This window comes from Neodiprion pinetum, chromosome 1 (assembly GCF_021155775.2).
Source record: "Neodiprion pinetum isolate iyNeoPine1 chromosome 1, iyNeoPine1.2, whole genome shotgun sequence".
Classification (NCBI taxonomy): domain Eukaryota; kingdom Metazoa; phylum Arthropoda; class Insecta; order Hymenoptera; family Diprionidae; genus Neodiprion; species Neodiprion pinetum.
Window position 1 is genome coordinate 25,674,884 of NC_060232.1, and position 27,623 is coordinate 25,702,506.

Genomic DNA, 27,623 nt, shown 5'->3' on the forward strand with positions numbered 1-27,623 from the left:
AATGCAACCATAACGAATAAAATATGGAATAGGTATAATTATTACAGGTTTCATTATTGTATGTGGTTTGTTTACTCGGCTGCTTTGTTCAATTATACAATTATTTTTCACCGTTTACACAGTGTCTGACTATTTTTAATTATTATAGAAAATAATGTACGTGAGGAAAAAATGAAAATGAGTTTTGTAAGTATCGACAGAAAATGTCGCACGTCTTTCAGCTGAATTTTTATTTTTTATTTCGATTATACGGTCACTCGTATTACACTTACATGTAGCTCTTGGCGACGGTGTAACAATAAATTAAGTTGTGGTAACACGTGAAAAGGGATTGAAACAAGAAATTATTATGTGAAGTAATATGGTAAATAATATTTCGATCATCGGAAGACGTAGAGTATTAAAAGTTATCGTAATCGCGCTCTAACATATTTTTCTAAAATCTTACCGACTACGAAAATGAAATTTTTGTAACATAAAAGAAACTTCTTTTTCTTGTTATCATACCATATACAAACATTTAACGCGTGAACAGCTGTTTTCTTCTCGCAGTTGTGCGCCAATTAGAAACTAAATAAAACTATAACTGACGACGTTATATATTGTGCGCACGATCGTGTCGCTAGGGCGTCAAAATCTCATTCGGGAATAGGAAACTATACACCCTATGATTACACAAGATACGTACACATATCCCATTCTGCAGTATACCTATAGGTAGTTGCAATTGTGATTTCATTGTTAGTATAAAGGTGGGAGTCGGTTGTATACACGCACCGTGTTCGGAGTGACATGTCGTACACACCGTGCGTACATGTGCCTCAATATATCCTGTGTACACGGCTTCAAACTTGCAGACCGCGTCAAACAACCCCGGGCTGTGAAATTCGCGGGTTTGCCGGATATGGCGCCACCTCTTGGTACGTCTAACCCTGGCGGCGAATCGCTTGTTCTTCTCCAACCCCTTTCGTGACACCCGCCGTTGTAGCTTCGAATTGATCTACGGAGGCGCCTGTCTCTGCCTCTGTCTTTCTCTCCCTTTCTTCTCTCATTATTATACACAAGGTACTCGTAATAAATATTATCTATCTCTCTATCTTTATCCATCCATCTATCCATCCAACTATCCAATTATCTATCTATAAATCTATCTACCACTCTTTTTCTATATATATATCTGTCTATCTATCCACCTAACTATCTAATTATCCAATTATCTATCTATCTAACTGCCTAACTGTTCAACTATCCAACGATCTATCTATCTATCCACCCATCCAACTATCTGACTATCCGACTATCCAATTATCCAACTATCTGTCCATCCATCCATCCAACCATCGAACAATCCAACCATCCAACCATCCAACTGTTTATTTATCGAACCATCCAACTATCTAGCTCTCTATCTATATTTATGTATCTATTTCTCAAATCACAATGGCTCTTGTATAGCGTCGTTTGCGAACACTCTGTACCAACTGCAAGCCTACGCCTATAGATGCAACAATCATTCCCATTTGTCTCTGCAAACCGAGTGGCATGTTCCGCATTGGAATTACTGCCTAGACCGCGCACTGAGTTTCGCACCCTGAATGATTATCTCAATTTCGCACTGTTTTCAACGTCCATTTTGCGGTTAGTGTATGCAGTTGTGCACAGTGTTGTGCGTACGTGCCGAGGTGCCGTTAAGCATTTATATAACCGCGAATGACGTTCTCGTTGGGGACGTGATCCCAACACAATCGAGTTAGTTTTATACGATTCAGATTTTACACATCGAGGGAAATTTCATTTGTTATAGTTGGTAGAAAATTCTAGTAAAATGGATATCGTTGTATAAACCGTTCAAATATTGTTGGAATTATTTGACGATTCGATGCACATTTTTTTGCTATCGCAACGTTAAATCTGTCTGTTTAGCTGGCTAGATTTTTTCAGCTTAATAAGGCTTTAACATGAATTTATAGTTGCATCGACATCAAATTAACGTAACGGTTACAAGAAAATGTAGTAAGAGTGATCTTAAACTAAAACAATAGTAACATATACTAGATTTTTTATTTACAGCTACAAAATTTGTTCTCATTTCGTATACGGAACTATATTTTTCGGTATAAAAGTAGAAATTTCGTTTCTTTCATCCATATAACATGGCTACTTTATACAGCAGAAATTGGAATGAACTGTAATATTTATCCTTCACACACATTATTTATCAGAGCTTAAAGGTAATCTTTGCCCAACTATACCTATAAAGCCCAAGTTGTGGAATGATGAGATCTAACCTAACCTATTCCGAATAAATGCAGCTGTAATTCAGGTGTTCGAAAAGTATGTGCGCCACTCTGAGGTTAACGGGCTAAAATTTTCTAAACCTTAGGATATGCAGAAGAGAATTAGGCGCGGAAAGTTGTTAGCCAAGAAGTACAAAGAACCCCTGCGGCGAGCAGGAAGCTTTCCCTGGAAAATTACTTGAGATCTTAAAAGTTTTACTTCTTTTCCTCCTCCGGCCGCAACGGGGGGAGGGGGCTCAATGCTTTATTTTACAAAAGTCGAGAAGACGATGGGTACTCATTTTCTACACGATCCCGAGTTAAACGCATATTTATATGCTGGCTAAAAGTAAGAATATAGTTTGATCGTAGGAACATCTTTTAAGGCTACTTTTCCGAGCCCGTTTCAGTTGTTATGCCCGGATACAACACAACTCGACCGAACCCAACCTAACTTCACGTCGAGTAAATATATCTTGAATGTGCAAAACCGCAGGCAAAACCAACGCTTCCGTAAAAATCTTACAAGGTTTAATATATGTGCAACATGTATATCCAAGTACGGACCGCGATAAAAGTTTCATCATGCTTTTGCATGAGAACAAAACCGCGTTTCGGATAAAAGTTACACTCGCTTTTTCACAAATATCCGACCGCCGTAAAACCTTGAATCAGTTAAACTTTGAAACGAAATTGAATCCGAGTTTACTCGTGACTCCGTATTTGTGTTTCAACTTTGCTTTTTATCCAACTTGAGAGTGCCAAACGTTTTTATTTAATTTTCAGTCTCCTTTTTTGGTTAAAAAAGAAAACACTCCTTCAATCCCCGTAAAGGATATTACATAAATTTAGCAATTCATATGAAAATGAATCGATCTTTTTTTCCATGAGCTTTCATTCATCCCTTTTGGATGCCGGCGCGGCCATTACGATGTCATGTTAGCAGCGGGGAATTTATTTAATGAATATATACGCTCGACGGATGAAATTCAATCCACCTCCACAAAGCTTCTGCGTGAAAAATTATACCACGCACCGCAAGGGTATTCAGCTTCAAAGCCCACCCACTTCACTGTACATATATCTACATGCGGATACATATATATTCTGCATAACCTACCATTTGTCCACATATTGCAAACGAATAATCTGTCGAGCTGTTTGCATATTCATGTAAGAGCATGTTTGCCATCTTTACTGATGATATAAAATACTCACCAATCGCATCGAGAACCTGTCGGAGATCGTTCGGAACGTGAAATTTCAAGGTAATAAATATACATCAACAAAGTATTCACTTACTGGATTCTTCTATTCCGTTCACTGCTACTCGATGCCATTAACGACGACGCTTCGTGGACTTTCGCAAAGCTTCAAGACGTCGCTTTGACGACAAACCTTGGTGCGAACAAAGAGAAAGCAGTATGTATTTGTGCTTGAGACTCTAAAAAGCGTTGGCACATCGAAGCTACTTGATTTGCGGAATCCCGCAACCGGAATATACGCGGCTTTCGTATCCGTCGAATCCACCGCTTCGTGAACGAAAACTACTTGACCAGAATGTACGGTTGAAAATGGGAACCCCGGGGGTTCTAAGTTTTATAAACTTGGAGATGAGATGAGAGTGTCAAACTTTGCTCTCGGTCCCGTTTCCTCCGGATCTTGGTTCCCGCTTCCATTTCCTACCGCCATGCACATTTGGTCATGAACTTTTGAACGTGAAAAGAAATCCTATCTCAAACGCCGCAGTTTGGACGAAGTCGTCGCCGCCTTGATCGACCCAAAAATTCATCTCATCATCGTTTCAACGAACTCTGAGCAATAGTAAAAGTAAACAACGAGATAGTTCACTTCTGCCACTCAGAATTGGATCGACTATAGTAGTAATTTACACTTTTGTGTGCTACGTCTTTATATAAAATGTTCATTGAAGTAAATTATGATGAAGTCTTTTGGTCGTCTTTGTACCCCTCCCGCCCCAAGTGACAAGGATAAGCGGACAGAAAGCGCACCGCGATACTATGCTCGTATTCGATTCACCGTTATTTGTCCTTATTCAAGTGAATGTTCGTCATTTCCGACTGACCCATGGACCCACTTCACGAAATGGACCACCGGGATTATCCCGATAGCACTTATGGTCAGCCCGTGCTGCTCCTCCTCCCTAGCTGTGACTCTAATGTGTTGCTGACCGGGCTTCCGGAAGTTCTAAATCCCCGGAAGATTTCCGGCCGGCAACTGTATTTTGCGGGTTAAGTGCATTTCACTATAGCTTTTGTATTTTGTCGAAACGTCACCCGCTCTACGATTAATATATCAGCTATCGTGTAACTGATTTTGGTCAGGTTTACATTATCGCTATGAAAAAGGTGTCATTGAGAAATCGATTTTATACTAACCGAACAAATTTTTCGAAATCGTTCGGAAGAAAATAAAATCTGGATTTCAATACGGCTCAGGAGTTTCGATTTTAATCGCGATACTGCAAGATTACGAGTTCATTATATCTAGATGTACTAATTGTTCCCGAACAACTTGATTGACGGAAAATATGTCTTTCAAAATCATTTGAGTGAAAAAAAATTTCGAAAAAAAATTTCTGAGTATGATACATCGTTTATGAAATGAACCAAACTAGTTCGCACATCTTGAAAATTCTGTTCGTTCAAAACAAGAATGAGAAGAAAAACTCATATGCAACTGAAATTTGAAGTTTTTGTTTGACAATAATAAAATTGGTTGGAAACTGTGTTGGCACCTGTAATTTATTCAAAACTTTTGTGAGGGCGAATCTTTTACGGATAGGTATGAAATATATAGAACTGGTGATGATAATAAGGCGTACAATTGCATCAACGAATCATGTCTGGAGTGAATTAAGCAAACTGAGAATTCTTCAAAACTTGATTATAAAATTCTTTGTTCCTGCGAATGAGAGTAGAACAGATGGTGCGAAAGAAGAGAGGGCAAATTTGCAATAGATTTACCCACGTTTGCAATCTTCCGTTATGCCAATGATATATTTAAGAATATCAGATGAGAAATTTTACCGTGCATAATCTAAAACCAAACGAAAAATAGTAGAAGATGATACGTTTTGATAAACTCTAATATCCACGAAAACCTAAGTTGACCATAAAAAAGCAAACCACGCGGCATCCTACCGAAAAAATTTCGGGAAGGTAAGACTTATGCCGGTCAGCCGTGACATGGGTATTTAATCATTATTAACACTCGACACGACAGAGTTAGAGAGTAAACAGAAAAGAAACGATAAAAATTCATTACACAGCCGTGTAATGTGACAACTGGGTCAAAATTCTCACTGATCTTTCGTGGGCTACAAAATGTTGCTCACATCGTGATAAGAGTAAGGGAATACAATTGTAAAAATTTAGAAAAAATTTTCCGTCTTCTTGTTTTCGCAAGGTAAAGAAGAGTTACATGTATAAGCGTTGCCTGCGCATGTGTTGGAAAATTGTCTTCGACACAATCGACTTGCAAGAGACGAAATATCGGAGGATCAATTCCCTTGGAGACTGGCTCGACGCTCTCTTGGGTTTCTTCTGCGATGTGTGTGTACAATATGCAATATACATATTCCTAGGTAACTTGACAAGAAACACAAATACGGTTGCGGTATGCGAGATGAACGTATCTACTTCACCACCGAGTTATCCACTACTCCTATCAAGAGTGTCAGTAGCTACCTGAAGGAAAACTCCCACGTGTGGCGCAAACGCCCGATAATTGCGCGTTCGAGCTTAGAGTTGAGCTATACCTTTTTCCCTGCTAACCACCTGCGACTTTCCTCGCAGCTATCTGCCTCCTGTGTAAGCCCCCAACGTAGTTGAAAATCAGGTAGATCTAACAGCGGGTAGCGGAGGAGCAGTCTCGTCTTCAGACCCCAAACTCCCCGCGCATTTTCGTTAGCTCGTTAAGCACACGCTGCCTACTTCCTATTCCGATTATCCCTAAATTGCCGTTATCTCTCGAGAGAATTTCAAATGAGCGGTATTTTCATGTGATAAATGCCTTCTCGGCTACCAACGTCCTCTGCATTCAAATGTTTCTCAAGTCCTGTGCAGTGCTTGCCATCATCGACGATTTCGTTAAATGATTTGCGCAGAAATTGCATTAGGTCCTTCATGTTTCCAATTACCTGCACTGAACGTTCTTAACTCTGACGAACATGCGTGAGCATCGGAACTACACGAAGACGAAGAATCCGGGTCGCAACGTTTTATTGCGAGATATGAAATTAAAGTGAACCCTGAAGGACTAGAAGCTTCTAAAATAAAGCACATTTGTCTGAGCTGTGCGGTATATTCAGCCCATCGCTGTCGTCGACTGAGAAAAATAAAGGTGCTCTGAGGCCTCTGTTAAAACATCGTACAATATACACCATTATTAATTTTCGCTCCGCAGATAATCGTGAAGAATACATTATGCGATTATGGTGCGTAAATTTGATGAAATTTTCTCAGCATTTTCGGTAATCTCTCTTTTCTTAGTCGCCACGTAAAATTCCAGGGGTGTGCAGAATGTACAAGGGGTCTCGTAACGATTTGAACCAACTTCGGAATATATACCGTATACAATAAACAACGAAAGTTAAAACCCTGCAGGGGTATCCCAGTAACAATAGCAATAAAGCGTCTTTATTGGCGGCGAGTGAACACCGCTAGGGACCTCAACCGTTCCCTCTTTCCAAGCCTAACCCTGAGTTACAGCTGTAGCTGGAAGTTGGTAACTATTGCTACTATACGACCACCCGTCCAGCTTCTGTTGTCTTTTCACGCGAATCGCCAATTCCGCACTACGTAACTCAAATTAACCTTCGAAGCCACGCAGGAGGATTGCAATACGAAGAAGCAACGCGAACGAGACTAGAACAGTAAAAACTGTCTGTAAGTTGTTTCACTGGAAAATCGATGGAACAATCTACATGGAGGTCATTGAACAAATACTGCACTCTGTTCGATGAGGAAAATTTATTGTTTGCACCTCTTCCGAATTACGATTGAAGTATTATATCCTTGTTCTTACACTGAGAGAAATTTTTAGTTCCGGTTACAGCTCAGTACTTGACTATTTTCATTTTTTGCCGCAATTGAAAAATTTAGTTGTAGGTACAAAGTGAAAATTAGTTTTCTACCTGTTACCGGAAAGTCTAGTATCCGTTACTATTCTTTCTCATTATCATCACTGTTGCTATATTTTCTTGCAACTGTTGCGAAAATTTAATGCTCGTGCAACAATAAATTGACGTTAAAGCCTTATTTAACTAAAAAAGTAAAGTAAACCTCAGAATCTGATTTTGCGATGCAATAACCAAAAAAGGATCGACAATAGCGCAAAATGGTTACGCGCACCTCGTTTTTTCGTAATTCCAACAATATTCAAACAGTTTTTTTAACGATACCTGTTTTACCGAATATTTCTAGTTACTGTGACAAATGAAATTTTTCTCAGTGTAGTCATTACTTTCCGAACCCTCTTCCACCAGTGATAATCCGTGTTAATTGTTACTCGGCCATGGATTTATTGGGCAAAGGGCGAAAGCTTTTCGGCACTTCAATGCTGTATGTTTGCTGGCCTCGGGCAATTGTAACCGGGGCTCAGTTGCCACTTCGGACTGAAATTCGACTTTGGATTTGTTGCTGAATATACCTGTATGTAGGGAAACTTTGATCACCGTATCCCATTTTAGGACAAACGGAGGGTCGAGCGAACGAACATTCTCTCGTCCTGCAGACTTTCCGGGATAAATATCGCACACAAGACACTAATCGGTTTCCGCTGTTTCAGAAATTTACAAAACAGTTCTTTTCGCTCGAACAGGCACTGCTGCGAAAACTTTTGTATACATTACGCAGCAATTTCTTTCTGCAGATAATGAAATTTTCATGCCAAAGTTGCTACGGCGTACAAATTGCATAATTTAACCCCACGGTTGTTATTATACCGACAATATCTTTATACGTCTCAATTTCCTACAGAGTTTCACGTACAACCGTATATCAAATGTATAACAATCCCTTCAAAATGCTGTCGAGACAAACGTATAACGAATCGGTGGTTTAAACGGTACGATCGAAGTTGATAGAGTTAAGTCTAGTTGGATGAACATCGCAGTAATCTACGAAGAAAATTGAAAAACTTCGAAGAAATTGCATTATTGATTCTAACTTTTCGAATGGTAATCAAAAATTTGATTTTGTTGATCTGCAGAGAACTCGCGAATAAATTGAGCCCTATAAAGAGTTCGTCTAGTTGAAGTTTGCAGAATCTTCTACTGCAGTTGAAATTCACGGTTTCTCTACAATTGTCCAGAGTTGAGTAGATATTATTTTAGTCATGTTTTCATCGTATTTTTCATAATATTTTGATCACAAGAGCCTTTCGTCTGCACTATAGTGTTTATATCATTCTTAAACACGTTCTAACGACCTCAATTCGCTTCATTTTCGTTGGGTAAATTGACTTCGTTTATAAAAATCCCGCAGGATGGATTGCTCAATAGCTACAGTTGTAATATACAAGTCGTGTCGAACCGTTTTATAAAATTTCTCGTCTTTCGCCTCGTTATTCACGTGTCGAAACCAGGCAGCTTCTCAATGGTTTATAACGTCACGGCTGCAGAATTTTAACCGGCGCACAGATCCTTGAAAACCTCTAAATGATTGATTACATTCACACCTTGGCTTTATATGTATACTACGTTTTATTGCTTACAGCAGTGAGTATGCCTGGATCAAAAGATCCTTACCCGAGAAGTGCGAAAGAAAGTATCACTCAATCTATTATCGGTTGTTGCTTATCTCAGCCAGAATGCCCGAATATTAGACTTTATCTTTCTTTCCCGCACTCTCTCTCTCTCTCTCTCTCAACTTAGCAATTTTTTTTTTTTTTTTTTCTTTGTATTTCCTCAAATATCTTATATTGTATACCTCTTCTTTTTCCTCATAAAGGCGCATACTACATCTGATCTGGAACTCTGTCTCTCTTTCTTTCTTTCTTTCTCTCTCTCTCTCTTTCCGTTTCGTACACCTCCGTCTTTTACTCCACCGTACCGAGTGAATACAGAAAATTGTCAACGTTTTTCGCCTGCCTAAACGAACCGCTAAAAACCTTAGTTAAAAATCTATCCTCGTATATGACCTTGCCTCTGCTTCGAAACAGGTGACGATGATTTTCTCTCTATAAATCTTTTTTCTCCGTTCCTGTTTCAGGTACGCCGGGCACACGTACAAAAATCATCCCCGGGGATTAATCATATACGGTCCAGTTACCGCAGCCAGTCCTTCCGCCGGCTCTGGAAATGCCTCCGCGGGTGGGACAACAGCTCCGGCAATCCTGGTGCAACAACGGGCCGAAAATCCGCCCAAGACCGAGGAGACGACCGTCCGTGGTGACCGGAACCATTCGGAAACTTTGGTCGTCGGAAATGCGAACGCCACTGACCCGGCCACAATGCCTCGCTGTCCACTCTTCCCTCCGAACCTGGGTAAGTCGAAATTGCAAGCTTTTCGAGGTGAAGTCTCTTTCTAGATATTTCGGGAAGCTTGGATCAGGAGAGGGAAAGACATTGTGCCAAATGCGGTCGAGAAACGTCCGTATACGTTGCTCGCGAGTTGATCGAGCACTTTACAAAATACTGGATACGTAGGAAAATACCTATGACTATAATAAATATCGAGATGTATAATAATCTATTCATGTTTGAGAGATCGTGAGAAGATGAAGTGATCGATTATATTACATCATTACAATCTTGGAAATCGGTGCTTGTACCTGACAATCAAATTCATCGTTTATCTGCCGGATACAAAATGTCTAAATTTCGAAGTTTAACTATAGCTAAAATCAGTTACCGAGCAGCGCATAATATTATAATTAATAACTTACCGCGAGTATTTCGACGGGCAATGTAAAGATTAATTTGAATACGTAAATGAGACCCTGATAAAAGGATTTGGTGGTTATATTTTTCACCCCCCATGTACAGTGTGTAAGACTGAAAGCTGCACTGCTATTATACGTTATAGAATATGCAGAAAAGGTGGAACGAATCACTTTGAATTAATAATATAATCATTATACATCGTACATCATACATCATACATCATACATAGTATTAAAGTTCGAAAACAAATTTTGGATGTTCGGATGTTCAGAAAGTGACGTCACCCAAAATTTTTTCTCTCTTGACGTCATCGATCTATAGTAATCGTCGACGACGAAAATCAGCCGAATTCCTCAGTCTGGAAACAACCGCGCAGTAGAACGGACTTATAAGAATCACGCTCCGCAGATTTCGAGTACCGGGTTCTCTACTTCCTGAATCGTGCGCTCCAGGTCCGCTACCTGGTGAAACTCGACTTTCAGGATAAGCGCTCCGTAGTTCTAGCTGTCCAGGTCCTTGACCTGGTGACTTTTGACCTTCCGGACTAATTTTCAAGTTTACAGGTTTGATTACTGAAATTGTCGTGTTTTTGAAGTTATACTTCTTTAGGCGCGTTATGAAAAACTGATGAGAGTGAAATTTCAAGATGCGCGCGCATCACTGTAACACAAAATTGTAACACAAAATTAACAGGATGAAGTTGCCCACTCAACCGAATTCATTAAGTCTCGAAAAATTTGTGAATATTAGTGAAAAAATTGTGCTAAAATACTTTTTCAAGTGCTCCAATATAATTGAGGTTAGTTATCCGTATGTATTATTTATTGATATAAATTAAAATATCATTATTTAATATAATTAATACTAAATATTATTAAATTATCAATGTTGAATATTTATTATTGGTTTTTTAATATTTACAAAATAAAGAAATAAATTTAATAGAACATTTAATAAAAAGTTCGTGACAAAAATTTAATAGATTATTTAAATATAATGTAAGACATCCGTTATTTGTTTTATTGTTTTTTAATGATGCCAAAGAAGTATAACTTCTTACGCGCGTACATAAGTACACGCACCCATTTTTTATTTACTATCAAAGCAATCTGCATGCTTCAGATTACATTTTGAATCTGATAAAAAATCGAACGACCAGGATCAACAAATTGCAATTGGTGAGTGGCTAGCATTGTATACATAGGAATTCATGACAATAACGTCGTTCAATTAGAGATAAAATTGCTGTACGTCGTGTTTCAAATCTGTCAGCACTTAACTGATTGTTCTGTGGTATTTTTTGACGAACCTTATTGTTATAAAATCACAATACGTTATACTTACATGCGTGTGTAAATGTGATTTGTCACATTATATAGAAAAAATCTTACAGGCAGATTCGGTTTGCGTCACATGCACAAAACATTGTTCATTCTGTATACTGTGAAGCAAGTACCAGAATTTTTTGGGGACTCCATCGTGTCCCAGTCTCCCCTACAACTATGTCATATGGTAAAACACTGACAACTAGTAAGCGAGCGCGCGAGCACAAAAACCAATTACACTAGGCATCCGACCCCAAGCGAAGGTTTTAAAGTTAGTATAAATGAAAGTCTGAACCATAAATCAACTTAAGTTATCGTTCTTTGTGAATTCCTGTACCTTGGTTGAAAACAACGAAGCGCGGCAGGGAAATGAATAATACAGAATAAACTTGTAAAAACAAAATCTGGACAACTACTCTTACGCTATTTAGAATTTTCTTAAAACACCGGCATGATTTCTATTAGATTAACTAGCTTCTGGACTCGCAACAGACGTTCACCTGCGTGAATCTGGATCCTACGTTGCAATAAATATTTTAGATGGTACTCGCTTGTGCCTATTTGTGCCATTTTTGTTTTCTTTTTTACCCTTGAGGTTGCGAAGTTACAGAGGCTTAAAAATGGTTAAAAACCGGCTCTTTCTTCGTACCTATATTTTGATGATAATTGATGATGATTAGTGATAAAATTATTGAGTTAAGAAGTAACCGGGGATAAATGAACTTGTTCTTCTGCTTGAGGGCTAAACAAAAAGGTATACAAGTTTGAGTTCATTCATTACTTTCGTCTTCATGTTTTTCGTTAACAAAAATTATAATATCTACCCTCAGCATGAACTATGCTAGAATGATTCACATGCCTTGAGGATTACAATAAAATGCAAAAAACTTGCCAATATGAAGCAATGTACCAGACGTGCGTTCCAGATATTTTATGATAAAATGAGGGATCGCGTAAACTCAGCGCGCTGATTATAACGGCACCTTAGCTTTCAAGTCATCCCAAAACTGCAGACGTTCTTTGAAATAAGAATATTCAACGGTGAGAGCGAGATCGGCCATATTTCCGATGCGAAGGTCGTTGTCCGTCGCGATCGAAAACGGTTCCCACTTCGTGTCGCAGCTAAAAGCCGAAGTCGTGGGTCTCCTGGAGATATGTTTTTGAGTTGAGGTTTGAAATGATTGCTAGCAACAGATCGACTCTCATGTTTAACAGCCAAACCAACTCACCCCTCGATAGCAAACGACGTCCACAATTCTAACATAGTGTTCACCATTGTATACCACTACCGATGTATTGCACTTGAAAATATGTACGCCAGACTTTGTCACGAAGGATATGGGCCTTGAGTCGTTATAATTTGGCTGAAGACTCGTTGCAAAGAAACAAAAACCCCGCCATAAGTACCTTTTGTATCTGAGTGTCAACTGAATTTGCCCTTACCAATCGTGATATTCGTCATAGTCACAAGATGAATTGAAACCGCGCCTGAACTTTGTTCAAACAGCGTCACCTGATCAGGATCGCTGCCAGAGTACTCAACGTTAGCCTGAACCCATTTCAGGGCGAGGACCTGGTCCTTCAAGCCCCAATTTCCGGAAGCCACCGTGTCACCGATGCTCAAATATCCTAATGCTCGTAGGCAATAGTTTAAGACTACGAGAATCACATCTTCCTCGATAAGGTATTCCGGGCCAAAGTTCGATGAAATATCGCTTCTGAAGATAAATTCTCCACCGTTAATGAACATCATCCAGGTTGTATTTTCGAGAGGCTAAATGCACAATCGCCTCATTAAACTGATTTACCCCATGTGTCGACATTGTTTATTTTGTATAATTGTCCAGACTGTTGAAATTTATTGTTTATACAAAAAAACGGAAGAGCTCAGCTAGATGCTCGAGAAAAAATTATGACGACTCTGACAAAACTGGAGCACAATATTTCATTTACTCTTTCAGCCTGTTTGTTCAAGTGTTTAAAAATGACAGCGTCGAAAATTATTCGTAACGCAATCAGTAAGCTGAGTAAGGTCTTGACGCGTGCAATTCCAATTCCAAGCATGGAACAAATTTCTAGAAACATTTCAGACTGTTTCAAAGATTTTCGCGAACTCAGAGTGGTTTCAGATTGTACAAAAGTAACGATTTAACGGCAAAAAAATGGTTCTGCCACGAAACCGTGTATTCACGCTATAAGCATAATCACACGGTCAAGTTCCTGACTAGGGTTACATCAAGGGCTTAATATTTTTTCTGAGCAAAGCTCAAAAAAAAAAAAAAAAAATAGAGCGTATATTACAGTAAAGTAAAGGTGGCATAGCTGGCATTTGCTTATTTCATCCACGTCACAGTGGTCCAGAAAATTCAATAGTTAGACAGTAGTTCGGTCAATTTGTTTCTGGTGTTCGGCGAAGTTCATGCAAGGCTTGTCCGGACCGAATCAGTATTGGCTCAGTATGTTGAGATTTACGTGTTGAGAATATTTGAATGTTCGCGCCTATTAAATTATATGGTAATATATCAGATGGGTAGTCAAATGAAAGCCCAGTTTCAATAACTTGTTTTAACTAACTTGGTGTGTCACTCATTTCCAATCACAGTACCCTCTGTGTCTTCTTCGCGCCCAGTTATGTGATATATGTATGTATACTTGACTATAACCACGTTCTGTGTAACTTCATTTAACCTCCATTATTGTTAAATAAAATTATGCAATATATTCTACGGAGTAATACTCGCAGTGCAAATGTTTTTTTATTTGACCCGATCGTTATTAAATGAATAACCAACATGACTCATAAAGATCGAGTGGATTTTCGTAAAAGGGCGGGCATAATTCAGAGTCTTATAATTAGCTGTATCACAAGCTCTACGAGGAAGCGTATGACTCTGGCTTTGGTAAATACAGTCGTTTAAATAAATCAAATTTAAATTCGAATTCGGTCCAAGATCAGCGCAAACTTTTGCGGAGGTTTGGTAACCAGGCCCTGCTTTCAAAATCGAATTAACTTTTGAGGGTGCCTTCGAACCCTAATGAATGCTGACATTGAGAGTGCCAATGAAATCACAAGTCGTACGAACCGGTACAATTCGAACATAAACGTATACCACTCAAATAATTTTGATTTTTCCGAAAGGCTTGTTACTGAGAAAAGTATCCGTGACTTTTTACTCTTACAACGTTCGTTGTTCAGGCTTCACATTTTCATATATTGGCTTTAGCGTGAAAAGTCGAGAGGTAGAAAGTAAAGACGAAAGAAATTTTTATACTTTTCTCAGGCTTTTCTCGAGTACCTTCTTCTTTTCCACGGCCAAGAGGATTGCGACAGAACCTTACTTCCTACCGTATGCATAGACTCACCTGACAACTTCTCTGTACATCAAACATTACTTTCCATTATTCCGCGAACAAACGTGAACGCTTTTCTTTGTTCGGCTTGCTGCCAGCGTCAATACGTGCAGCAAGAACACTTCCATCGCCATTGTGCCTAGCTATGAAAGCCCTGCTTAAACATTCGATAGCTAAAGGTTCCGCACGCACACTCTCCATGATACTCAACCCTTTGATATAAAACTACGATTTAATTGGCAAAATCCTGTTTCAGTTTCCTTTTCGGCAGCCCGTCAATAATTTTTCAATCTTATTATTTCTCGAATATGCCGTGAAGAGTTCACTTTGGTAAATTTATTTCTTTTCTCGTGTATTTTCGTAAATCATAAACGAACTGCATCGACCAAGTAATTATGGAAGTTAATTCCTCGGATAGTCGTGTAACTCATGTATATATACACATATATTGAATTGGCATTTGCACATGCGTGTTTAAAAAAAGAAAGAACAAAATACAGTTTTTTCCTTAACTTATACAGAAGGTGAAGCATCGAAATTACTTAAAAATATTCACAAAATCTCGATAAATTATATCGAGGTGTCAAGTGTAATTCCGTAACCTTGCATACCTACCATAATTTCAGTGACGGTGCGCAAAGACAGCTTCCTGCGGGTAAAACCTGTTATTTTATAATGAGCTCGCCCGAGGGAGAAGAGTCATATTTATATTACCTCGTGACCTTCTCTTATATACAAGGATACTGCGGGATTTTTTGAATTCATTTCTTTATTCTTTGTATTTTTTCTTCGACCCTCACTGGCTGCGACATGGACAAACTTCCGGTAAATTGAGTCAGTCTTGATCCATTAACGAACCCCCAGTGATAATACTGATGTACAAAATCTCACAGGATGCCAGCCATTTATCTGCAGGGGTTCCAATCCCCGCGTGACATTGTTATACAGATAATTTGACAGTTTCCTAGCTGCAGAGGATCCTCGAAATATCTTGAAAATTTATACGGTTAGGCCTGGAATTTATCGGGGTTCAAGCCCCGTTCGATCCTCGATCTTCGATTAAACTTTTATTCTCACCTTTATTGAAGTTTTCATATCATGTAGGGGAAATGTGAGAGAAAATGGTCTGCCAGCACCCGAAAATAATCAAACATATTTGGCTAGAGATATAAAAATAAAATGATTCGGAGAATATTCTGACGCTCGAAATGAATTTTTATACTAAATATTCGTTGCTTAAAGAAAATATTTTCACGAACGAACAGTTGATCTTTCTCAGTGTTGTACATTTACGCCTTGAAATTGTTGAAATAATAAACTTTGAACAATTTTCCTCCTATTTTATTAACCCCTTGCAAATTTATGCATTCAGTTGGACCAGTGGCGATATCAAAACAGCCTCCAGAGATTGCGGAGGTCGAGAAGCTCTTCTCGGCTAGGCTCCAGATGGGTGGCAGGGGTTTCCCAAAGGACTGCGAGGCTCGTTATCGCGTAGCAATCGTGGTGCCATATCGAGCCAGGGCTCAGCATCTATTAATTCTACTCTACAACCTTCACCCGGTTCTGCTTCGCCAGCAGATCGACTACACGATCTTTATAGTGGAACAAGAGGGTGAGTCATAATTAAGGTTCAATCCAAATTCAATTATCACCAGTTCCTCAAAGGTTCAATCCAAATTCAATTATCACCAGTTCCTCAAAGGGTAACGACAAGTTTTTACTCAAATAGTCTCGGATTTGCCGGCGTTCGCATTCGCCTCTCTCTTTCCGCGCATAACAACTTCGGTACGAGCTTTTCCTTTCTCAGGGTAATTGCGGACGACGTCTCAAGTAAATATCTCGCAAAGCCAATTAGGTCGACGGTTGTTCGAAATTGGAATTACGATCCCTCTTGGCATTAGATTACTTGGCTTATAAAACGCCCGCCTGGTCGTTATTGCAAATCAGCCTGCAGTGCTTCGCACATTTACATAATTAGATTGAAATTGCATTCAGGTTTGGCAACTTTAAGGACGTGTTACCGCTATCCGTTGGTCTAAAAGGAACGGAGGAAATGCGGTATCAGATGTAACTATAGTTGATTGCGCTAATTTCGTTTAAAAAACAACCCCTGGTGACTTAAAAAAATTGAAGCACTGATATTAAATCATGAAGTACGATTCGTAACCTTGTAGAGATAACATTATTGAATTTTTTTTTTTTTAACACCATACCGTATCGTTTGTTCGAATTTGATGAATAATAGCTCATTTTAATTACGTTAATTAATCACTCCTTTGCCTGAAACAGATTTCCAATTAAGGCAAAAATTGTTTCACTAAAATATATGATAGTTGATAGTTATAATAATCTATCTCACGGTAATATAACATAATTTTTGATTAATCAACCAGCTGATTAAAAACTTGGTGGTCTAGGATCTGCGATGAAAGTAAGATATAAATTCACTAAAATTTAAAAAACTGAAAAGATCATAAAATACCGCGGTTCCTTTAAAGTTCATAAATTTGCTATCAACGGTGTTTTTTTTAAATATTCGAGGAAAGTTTTTTCGATCGAAATTTATTCGTGCTCACAACTTCAATTACATCTTCGGACATTTATTTTGTAATTTTTTGCATCGACCGCGCTTTTTTTACCAACCGATAGTGGCATTGCAGCTTTAATTCCGGGGTACTATTTTTAGTTTTAGTCGCAGCTTGCACTTGAGATTGCGAACGCGTTGCACCGCGGAAATACCCTTCCATTAACCGGAAGCGACTGCAGATCTGTTTTATGTAACACCCTCGGCAGCGGGGAATAGAAGGACAAACGGAAGGGTGAATGCCGCATTGCAGTACCTGTAGGTACGCTCTACGTTTACATCTATTTAGGCTCCGTTGAGGTAACGATTGAATTAAAATTCATGCGCTAGTTTTTTTTTTTTTTTTTTTAGTTTATTCGCGATTCTTATACGAAATTTTCCAATTCGAATGTCGGCTTTACCTACACGGCTTAGATAATCCATTCGATATCGAGGAATCGCCTCATTTTTGCTATACCTCAAAAAATATATACTCAAAACCGTTTGACAATTCCTTCACAAGTGGTTACATCATATATCGGACAAGTTCGGTTACATATCTCAGGACTTACTTTTTTTTCTTCTTGTAATATTAATCCATAGGATATTATGCCGACGTTAGTTACTGTTTTTGCTTCTGCGTATAATTGCATACGTGATTATATTTCTGAGACTAGTAGCTTATCAGAGTTATAAATACATTTCATCGATTACTAAAGGAACTAAAAGTATCGAAGGAAAGTAAAAACTGTATTAGTAAAAAACTTGAAGAATGGAAAAGAAAAAATATTTGAGAGTTAATGAAATGAAATACGCTATCTGGTCAAAGGATCTCTGTTGTTAGGTAACTGGTAAATAACTAATAAATAAATGTATGACCAGACTTTTAACACGTTTATAAAGCTCGTCATAAAATTGTTTCTGACGTGTCATATGTTACGAGTTTTTGCTTGAAGCGTTATTGTGAACGTGATAACGTCATTCAACAGATATACACACATGTATAAGCAATGAATTAGCGAGTGCATAAATTATTGAAACAACATCAAACTAGTGTCGAAGGCCTTCAGTTACTAGCTTCGAAACAAGTATTACATGATCTGTGTTCTGGTAATTAGATCTAAGAGGACAAATTGTGACGAAAGTGAAAATGTGCTAATAAAGAGATAATCCGTCGTTACACAATTGATATACTGCTAAACTGTTCGGCGCTCTCTATTAAACTATGTAGTATAGTATATATGTATACATATGCACGCGTCGTTGCCAATTATCGTGCTACTACCGAGTTCTTGTTACGACCTTGTGCCGAAGTGACAAACGATTTATGCACGCGTTGATAAATATAGGTATATACACAAATAGCTAGGCAGATAGATGGATAGACGTATAGATGGATGGATAGATAGATAATTTATTGCTCATGGCAATGTTGAACAAACACATGTGACAGAGAACGGTAATGATGCTTCATGGCGATAAATAACAGCGGAGTAGCAGTTTAGCAAAAGTAAGCAGAAAGAAGAGAGAGTGAGTGTGTGAATGACGGAGGAAACCGAAATTCCATCGCAGCTTTAACTCAGCTTTAATTTATAACAAACGGCGTCGAAACTCAATTATGATGCTCCGAGACTGTAGCTCATCTTGAACTAGAGAAGCAGCTCGACATCTTTTCCCATTTGCTATAATAACTTTTGAAAAGTGAACAGTCAGCAAGCTATGGGTGCTCTCGAATTACTATGTTTTTTCAACTCGATTCAACCGGACGGATGAATATTTGTAGTCTAAAAAGGGAATTTCTCTTCTGAAGTAATCGATTCCTTTTACCGAGTGGATAACGCGCGACTTGTACTCCTGAAAAATCTCGTTCCCTGCATGCCAATGCCGTCACAAATGAAAGCTTCGCCATATTCTTTCTTTTATGTATCGCGAGTGTATCGAAGACTGTTTTATCTCTTGAATTTCTTGACATCACGAAATCTCGTTGATTGAATTCCGTTGGCAAGGACGAATTTGAATCGACTTGAGAAGAAACATTGTTTTTTTTGTTGGATAATGGATTGCGCATTACTGAACCTGTGCGAAAATTGCAAAATCGCAGAATACGCTCGATATTTGAAAGCGATCACTTCCTCGTTATATACAGGTTTAAACAAAATAACGCGATGTAATGATTTGTACTGTAACCTTGTGTGCGTGTATGTGAGTAACCTTGACTTTAGACCATCTCCGAAAACCGGTTTGCCATATTAATCGGTAAACATCGCGTTTGATCTCATATATAGAACATCTCGGAGACTTGGATTGGTATAAATGTTTACACAATCAAACCGCTTCGCCTGTGGCTTTGAATTACCTCAGCGCGTAACCACCGCATTCCTCTTCGCCGCATGGCGATAGTAAAAAAGACAATATATTATCAACACTAGCGAAATATTGTATTTGGTTCACAAGTGCATCGATGATCTTATAGCAGTTATTATATACATAACCGAAAGGTCGAACCGAAAGAAAAAAAAAATTTGTCCCAACCGTCGCAAGGGTTTCCACACCAACGAATTCAATGGAGCCTAAACAAAAGAACGCATTTAATTTTTATCAAACATTTTGGTTCGGTATAATAACAAAGGCGGCAGCGGCACTTCCGGTTTATTACGATCAATGAATGCGGAATCCGGCACATCTTACCCGACGCTCTTTGTGAGGTGGCCAGTTTATACCCGCGACGACGTTGCTAGTTCAGGTATAAAATTCATATTTCTTGTGGTTAAGGAGCCGCCGAGTCTGATCGTGAGAGGATGTTTCGACCGAGTAACGGCATGTGCAAACTACATATATACGCGCATACATAGATGAGTCACAAAAAGCATCGACTCGCGTAGAGTGGCTTTGTGCCATTGGTGGGAGGTTCAGAAGGTTTAGTAATAGCGATTAGAGTATATCGTACAAAGGACTGTGCTATCTAACGCCAGGTGATTAACAACCTCCAGGACCTCTGCTGCAATTCCTCCGAGGACCTTAGAAGAGTAGATTACGAATAGAATAACATGCCTCCGACTTGCTTCCCTCTCTTATTCTTCTTCCGCTTTTTCGCATTTTCTCATTTTCTCGTACTCCGGCACTGTGTCCTCTCTATTCTGTCTCCGTGGGTGTTGTACCGTTGCGTTGGGCAAAAGACATACGTACCGTCTATTACAAGCAACGAGATTGAGTTTACCAGATGGAACTACGAATAATTCTTCAAAAACACTTCTTATTACCAATCACGATGTGCGTATGAGAGCGGCAATTATTCCCCGGTGCTAGGTTGAATTTGATTTTCATTTAGTACGAGAATACAGCTCATGGAAATGACTAATGGCATAGCTCTAAGAATAATTAGTGTTTCAGGTTTTTTACACTGATTAGAGAATAAAATTGCAAACTTAATCTTCGAGTCCAGTTTAAGGTTGACATACCCTGGAATATACAGGGTGTCTTAGTATTTTCACGGTTCAGGCGAAGGTTCATGATTCAGTATTGTTTTAATCATGGATCGAGACCGGAATAACTTTGTTCCTAAAGGTACCGGCCGAGTCCTCTTAAAACTTTCACGCCCGACACTCGGAAAATAGATATTAAAACCCTTGATCAGTCCGTGTACGCGTAGATAGCACTGTTCTAAGGTGCAGGCGGATAGAGCGAAAGAGGCTGTGTTGAAAATCCAATATCACGCGCTACTTGGTCTCGCGAAGGAGGAATACATTGGAAGCGAATGAGACAGAAGTTCCAGCTGTAGTAGCTAGGTAGGAACCGGGTTCTGATATTGCTCTACAGCAAATATAGAGACGAATGTATGTGCATATATATACATTGTGCGCGAAGATTGTGTTTCCGAATGAGAACACTCTGGTAATAATTCTCGGAGATCTCGACGAGCCTGTTTATACAATACATACGCTGCTTGATAAATTTTCATGACGTGTTTCTACATATTCGGATTTCGTGTATTTGCCTAGAGTTCTAGACTACGACGCAACGACGGTTTCACTGTTAAACCCAGACAAGATAGATATAGATATCTGGTGAAAAAAAGTTGTTGCAAGGTTCGAGGCACTTCGCTTCTGGCGTATCTCACCATGTCCAAGCGGACGATTATATACCTGGGAAACACTCGGCAGACTAAACTCTGAAGCTATACTTAGGAAGAGAACGCCTCAAGCTCTGAAAGATATTTTTTTGGGTCACTTTAGATATACATAGATTCACCACATGTGTCGTTGAACTCGACTTTTACAGGTACCGTGCAGTTCAACAGAGCCATGCTGATGAACGTCGGATACGTCGAAGCCCTGAAGGAGGGATCCTTCGATTGCTTCATATTTCACGACGTGGACCTCCTGCCCGAAGATGACCGAAACCTCTACACTTGCCCAGAACAGCCGAGGCACATGTCCGTTGCGATCGACAAATTCAAGTACAGGTAAACCTTACCTTATCTAAGCTCTTTTCACCTGTATTCAGAGAACGCGACGTCTGATACAGATTGCAGATTATGCTCATCTACGATTAATCGGTTCATTGTCAGTCAATAATGCTCCAGAAGCATGACTCAACGGACTTCAAACAACAAGGCAATGTTCACACTTCCATAAGAATGATCTGATACGATTGGAACATATTATTTCTTTACTCCTCGTTATTTGAAGAACTTCGATAAGTGTATCATGCAATCGTCCCATCATGTCAAACATTTGCTTTCTCGGTGACGATTAGCGAATGTTCATTGCTTACCGTTGTTTCGCAGACTACCGTACGCCGACATATTTGGCGGTGTATCAGCGATGTCCAGGGAACAATTTCGCCTGGTGAACGGGTTTAGTAACGTATATTGGGGCTGGGGTGGCGAGGACGACGACATGGCGAATCGTATCAAGGCACACGGTCTCCACATATCGCGTTATCCTGCAAATATCGCGAGATACCAGATGCTCTCTCACAAAAAGGAGAAGGCAAATCCAAAGAGGTGGGTGTAAATTACATATGTACATTACATACTGCGACAAGCCGAGACGGTTTTTTTACTTGTCTTCATCCTTACTATAAATCTATCGCGGTATCCGGTAGCCGTACACGTTTGCTGAGCAAACGATAAAACGTTTTACGATCTTCCAGTTCACCACCACCGTCTGTCATTGACTGAATGAGCGATTTATTTACCTTCTTTTCATTTGTCAAGGTACGAGTTCCTGAAGAGCGGGAAGAAGAGATTTGCAACCGACGGTCTTACCAATCTTCAGTACGAATTGGCGGATAAGAAAAAGTTACAACTTTACACATGGCTTTTGGTGAAACTTACTCCCCCTCAGCCCAGCTGATGGCTGCCTTGGATCGGCTAATCGTTGAACCCGGACTCATTCGCTGGGATAAGAGTCTTGCGGTGCGAGTGTGTGCCTCCCCATGTGTCTGTGTGTATGTTACGTGACTCACCACATATGGTATGGATGCGTTAAAAATGATAATAGTGAAGTGCATTTACACTGAATTTTTTCCTCTTGCAAGATCAATTGCAGATATACTTAGTAATATATGTATGTGCGTATGTGTATATATATGTATACGCATGCAGACACATATATGTACACAATTCGCGTAAGCGAAAGCAGTCTTGTTTTCCTGCATAATTTGACACCGTAAACGTCTTTGTACATTGAAGATAAATCGTTCCGAAATGAGAGCGGCCAATTTCATTATTTTTTTTTTTTTTTATCAACGTGGTATATGTATTTAGTTGAAGCTAGCTTAAGATCTTGAAACTCATTCGTAGAGGGCAAAAAGTAAACTACCAAGATACAATTATTAAATGTAGTTTTAAGTTTTTAGATCTTTTTTTAATGCCATCGTCTGGACTATGTATAACTTTCGCCGATTTCTGACAAGTTACTTACCGATTCACGTAATAATTTTATGTATATTTATCCTTATTCTGCCGTATTAGGAATAGGTTTCACGCTTTCCGCATTATTTATTATTAATGTGTTTTGTATGTGTTATTTTTTTTTTTTTTTTATCACGATTACTGTTTTGATGTATTTTTTTTTTCTTGTGCTCGTTCTCTTTTCCACCATTTGATATTAACGTCATTGAACGATTTCTAGCATACGTCTATGAGAAAAAACAAAAAAAAAAAACAAAAAACCAAACCTTTGAGTCATTCCGTAATTTTTGTCATCCAGATAGAATCTCGAACAAGTTTTAAAATAGGATTCGTAACATTTGCTAGATAATAACTGACGAAACTTATACTCATAAATCATATCCAAATTATTTTCGTCATTCACGATTCCGATGTAATACACACACGTGCCAAATATACCTGAAAATATTATGTGTCATGAGAGAGGTGTAAAATCGATTTGCAATTGTTATCTCCTCGTTTACTGTAAAATATTTTTCCTCTATAATTTCCAAACGATTAATACGACTTTTTGTTATACGTACCATGTACAGAAAGAAAGATCTCCGAATAAACACAACTACAGATGTGGTATTTGAGATATTGATATAAAAAAAGACGCTCAGTGAAATATCGTAATTTTAGAAGATACATTTATTTATTGATGATTATTTCTCGTGAATATAGATGCAACGATGTATATTTCAGCGTAAGACACAGGTTTTAGAGGAAGGGAAAAAAATGTTAATAAACCTTGTCACATTTTATTTTTATCAGTATATTATTATTATTAATATTATTAAAATTACTATTTAAATCATTGTTGAAAACACCTGAAGGACACTTTGCGGTGCGCGATGTATTCTTATAAATAGATCTTACTAGAATGCTAAGACTGTTATAGAAAAAAATGTAACATACGCTCAATAAGCTGTAGCGTTTTTTGAAATTCGCGCGGATTATTCCTTTCAGAGGAATTATCAATTCTTTTACTGTATACGGGTATTCATTCCCGTATCAGTTTCAAGCGGCAATAGAGCGGATTGTTCAAGATTATGTGTGTCTTTTCGAACAATCACTTGACGTAGTATGCAATATATAGATCATATTTTCGAATTCAATTTCACATCCTGCACCCAGTTGGCCAATTCGCTGTAATGCCGCTGATGCCTCGAGATATTCTGTAACAGGAAATTACTCCGAAAATGAGTTAGCCTAGAGATATAGTTTGTTGGTCGGTTGAGCGATACTTAAAATTTAAGTGCGAGGATGGGCTGTGAATACTGCACTTGATTAATAAGTCCGAATAAGTCGAGAATATTGATGTATAGAAAAGAACAAAAAACGAAGTAAAAGAATTTGAAGAAAGAAATTTACGGTGATTTAATTATTATTGACATTATTATTATCTCATCTTGAATCTCTCGTACAATTATAACCTGACAGCACTGCAGCAGTGTTAATACAAAAAGTTTATCCCCCTTGAGATATTTTCAAAAGGAGGCCCAATATTTTTCATCTATGGATTACATAATATATCAATTTTTTGTCAGTATAATACTGGATAATCTGAAGAAAACACAATATACCGACCCTCGTTCATTGCAGCATTGAATCATAAATGAAACCTACGCTTAAAATCATTCACAGAATTCAGACGGACATGAGGGCGCCGCTACAGCCTAACTAATCATTGCGTTTATTCGAAATTCAATTTTGTGACTCAAGTTAAAATGTACTTCTAAAGAAAAAACGATACTTTCCACAGCTTTGAGAAAAAATGGGTCTTGCGCTCAACAAAACTTTCTTCAGATTATATCAATAATAATTAGACACTGATCGTTGGTTTGTGAAACTACGAATATCGACAGTTTTTTCTTTCGCACATACTTGTAGCAACCGTAAGATTGGATGCATATTTAATTTCAATTACCAAGGTCTAATTTTATTCAAAAATGGAACTGTATTTATAGAAGCATTGCACGTGATCAAGCATATATGAGTTTATTTCCAATTCCGCTGTAATGAGCAAAATGTCTCTGGCAACAAATTTTCTACTCTAATTTCCAACGTTCATGGGACTTCAATACTTCATACTTCTTTTCGCATAAAAAAAAAAGTATATTTCAATAACAGAATTCGAACCAGAATTAATTTTCAAAAACATTTTTATATTTCTAAGATCAGTGTCTGATTAATTTTACACCATAGTAAAAAATTCAAACTTAATTGGACTGTAATTTTGTATGTAATAATTAGATTAGCTACACCACGACTCAAATGGTCTATGTATGTTTGTTCTATTGCAATGAGTCTTAGCGTAAAAAGAATAACAAAGAATGCCATAGTCAAAACTGCCGTACGTCTCTATGTATTTATAATGGTTCTTAAGACCCGCATAACAGAAATTGTGTTTACCTACACAAATGAAAATTGCGCAGAAACTGGAAGTACAAGAAATAAGTTATAATCGTATAATACAATGCGACGCCTCAAAATTCAAATCAATTACCAAAACCATTTAGAAGATAGTTTATTGTATCTCGAAATTGTTCAACATGTTTTCACCTGAATTTAATTAATTTGGTTTACAAGAATATAATACCACGGCAGTACTTCCTATTTGTTCAGTCGCCACAGGTGTATACTACTCACTAGAAAAAGGTGAATAATATCCAGAATTATTATAATAAAATAGCAACCAAGTAATTATTATACAATACGTATATACATAAGTACCATTAGAATTCGAGAGCCAGCAGAACAAAAACGTAAAAACAACAAATTAACACCATTTTCCCCTTGTATGCACGAAGCACTGTCGATAAATCTAATCTGATATAAGTGAAAATATTTTACTTATTCCATACTACGAATTTCGCGACAGAGAATCATGCCCTCGCTTAATATTTCAAATATTCCTTGCCACGTATAAGTCATTTTCCTGAAACTTGACAAGAGGAGGATATCGATCAACAGGATGTCATGACTGTTGCTTAAATTAAAATGGTGCAAATATCGCCCCGGTCACTGAAGGGAAAATAAGGTTGTTAATTTCTTGTGCCTTACAAGGCGAGTATCAGACCTTCGGATCACGAATTTTGCTGAAACTTCTGGGGGTGTTTCTTTGCCTCGAAATATGGGGCTTCTGATATGTAGTTTCATGCATTGAGCCGTTCTTCACTTGGCTTAAAATTGATTGTATTTTCGTAAATGAAATAGCCTGTTGTGTATTGTCGCCTGAAATATTAATCTTCATTGTCCTTTTGAAGTTTCGCAGACACGTTCTCATAGATTCAAGTGTAAACAGAAATATTATTATTTCGAAGCCATAGTGAAGTATGAATTGCGCATTTTCGACTGCCTGATATATTGTAAATCTAGCGAACGAAAACCCAATGGATACAACTACACGTCAGAAGTTTCGCATTTTGGTCCAAAGAAACAACCCTAGGAGTTTGAGCGAAATCTGTGATTCTGAGGTCTGATAATCTCCTTGTTAATCAGAAGGCAAGTTCACAAAGAAAGACAGTAGTTTTATTTACCGATATTAATAGTTATACTGTATCAAAGTATCCTGGTTCAAGAAATAAATGATAAACCAGTACGACTTACCTCGTGAATTCCTATCCACGTCTCGTCTATATATGAGACCTCTACACCAATTCGCTCGCATATAGCCAATTCTCACGACTTATAATAGTCCTAACCAGAATCGAATTTGAGCTGTTTAGAAAAACAAGAAACATAAATAAAAATCACTAGAATTTTGGCTACATACAAACATAAAATCTATCATCACATAAGTCAAGCAATCGGAAGCGCCTCGGCATTTACTTTATCATTTGAAAAAATTTTTTTATGGAAACATCGACTCGGAACCATGTAATTATTTGAACAGAGGTAGTAGTGAATTCCGGCAGTTTTTGAAATCGCGATAATTTTCGCCTAACATGCAAAGGGGTTAGCGTTACTTTTTCTTCGTTTTTTGAGGCGAAAATTTTCGGTCTCGGATTTGATTTGAATGACCCTCACCTGACTAATTGGACCCTCAAAAACTCAGAAAACGCAGCGAAAGGAGCGTGGAATCAACAGTAGAGATGTTGCGGAGGACAAAGCACCTGCTGAAAAATGTCGAAAACCCTGGTTCTCGTTATTTGGCTCCAACTTTTGATGCGTTGATCGCGGCGTATTAAGACTGCAACCAATCGATTTCTCTCGCAAAATCACGTCGGAATAGTGCTACAATTAATTGATTCAGGCA

At 38.3% G+C, this 27,623-nt stretch overlaps 1 protein-coding gene and 1 long non-coding RNA gene across 4 annotated transcripts in view; one reads left to right on the forward strand and one right to left on the reverse strand.

Moving 5' to 3' along the window:
- The window catches only part of LOC124224818 (beta-1,4-N-acetylgalactosaminyltransferase bre-4), a 97,372-nt gene extending 70,406 nt beyond the window's left edge, over positions 1–26,966 (forward strand). For all 3 annotated transcript variants that reach the window (XM_046637033.2, XM_046637025.2, XM_046637040.2), the window contains 5 exons: positions 9,512–9,786; positions 16,234–16,473; positions 21,703–21,886; positions 22,211–22,429; positions 22,643–26,966. In XM_046637033.2, coding sequence (XP_046492989.1) covers positions 9,512–9,786; positions 16,234–16,473; positions 21,703–21,886; positions 22,211–22,429; positions 22,643–22,781 — 1,057 coding nt within the window. In that variant the 3' untranslated portion in view covers positions 22,782–26,966. The remainder of the gene's footprint in view (positions 1–9,511; positions 9,787–16,233; positions 16,474–21,702; positions 21,887–22,210; positions 22,430–22,642) is intronic.
- LOC124224843 (uncharacterized) lies at positions 12,274–12,787 on the reverse strand. The gene is made up of 2 exons (XR_006884932.2): positions 12,740–12,787; positions 12,274–12,656 (listed from the first exon to the last, which is right to left on the reverse strand). It is a non-coding gene; the product is annotated as an uncharacterized lncRNA (long non-coding RNA).
- Positions 26,967–27,623: the final 657 nt, after the last annotated feature.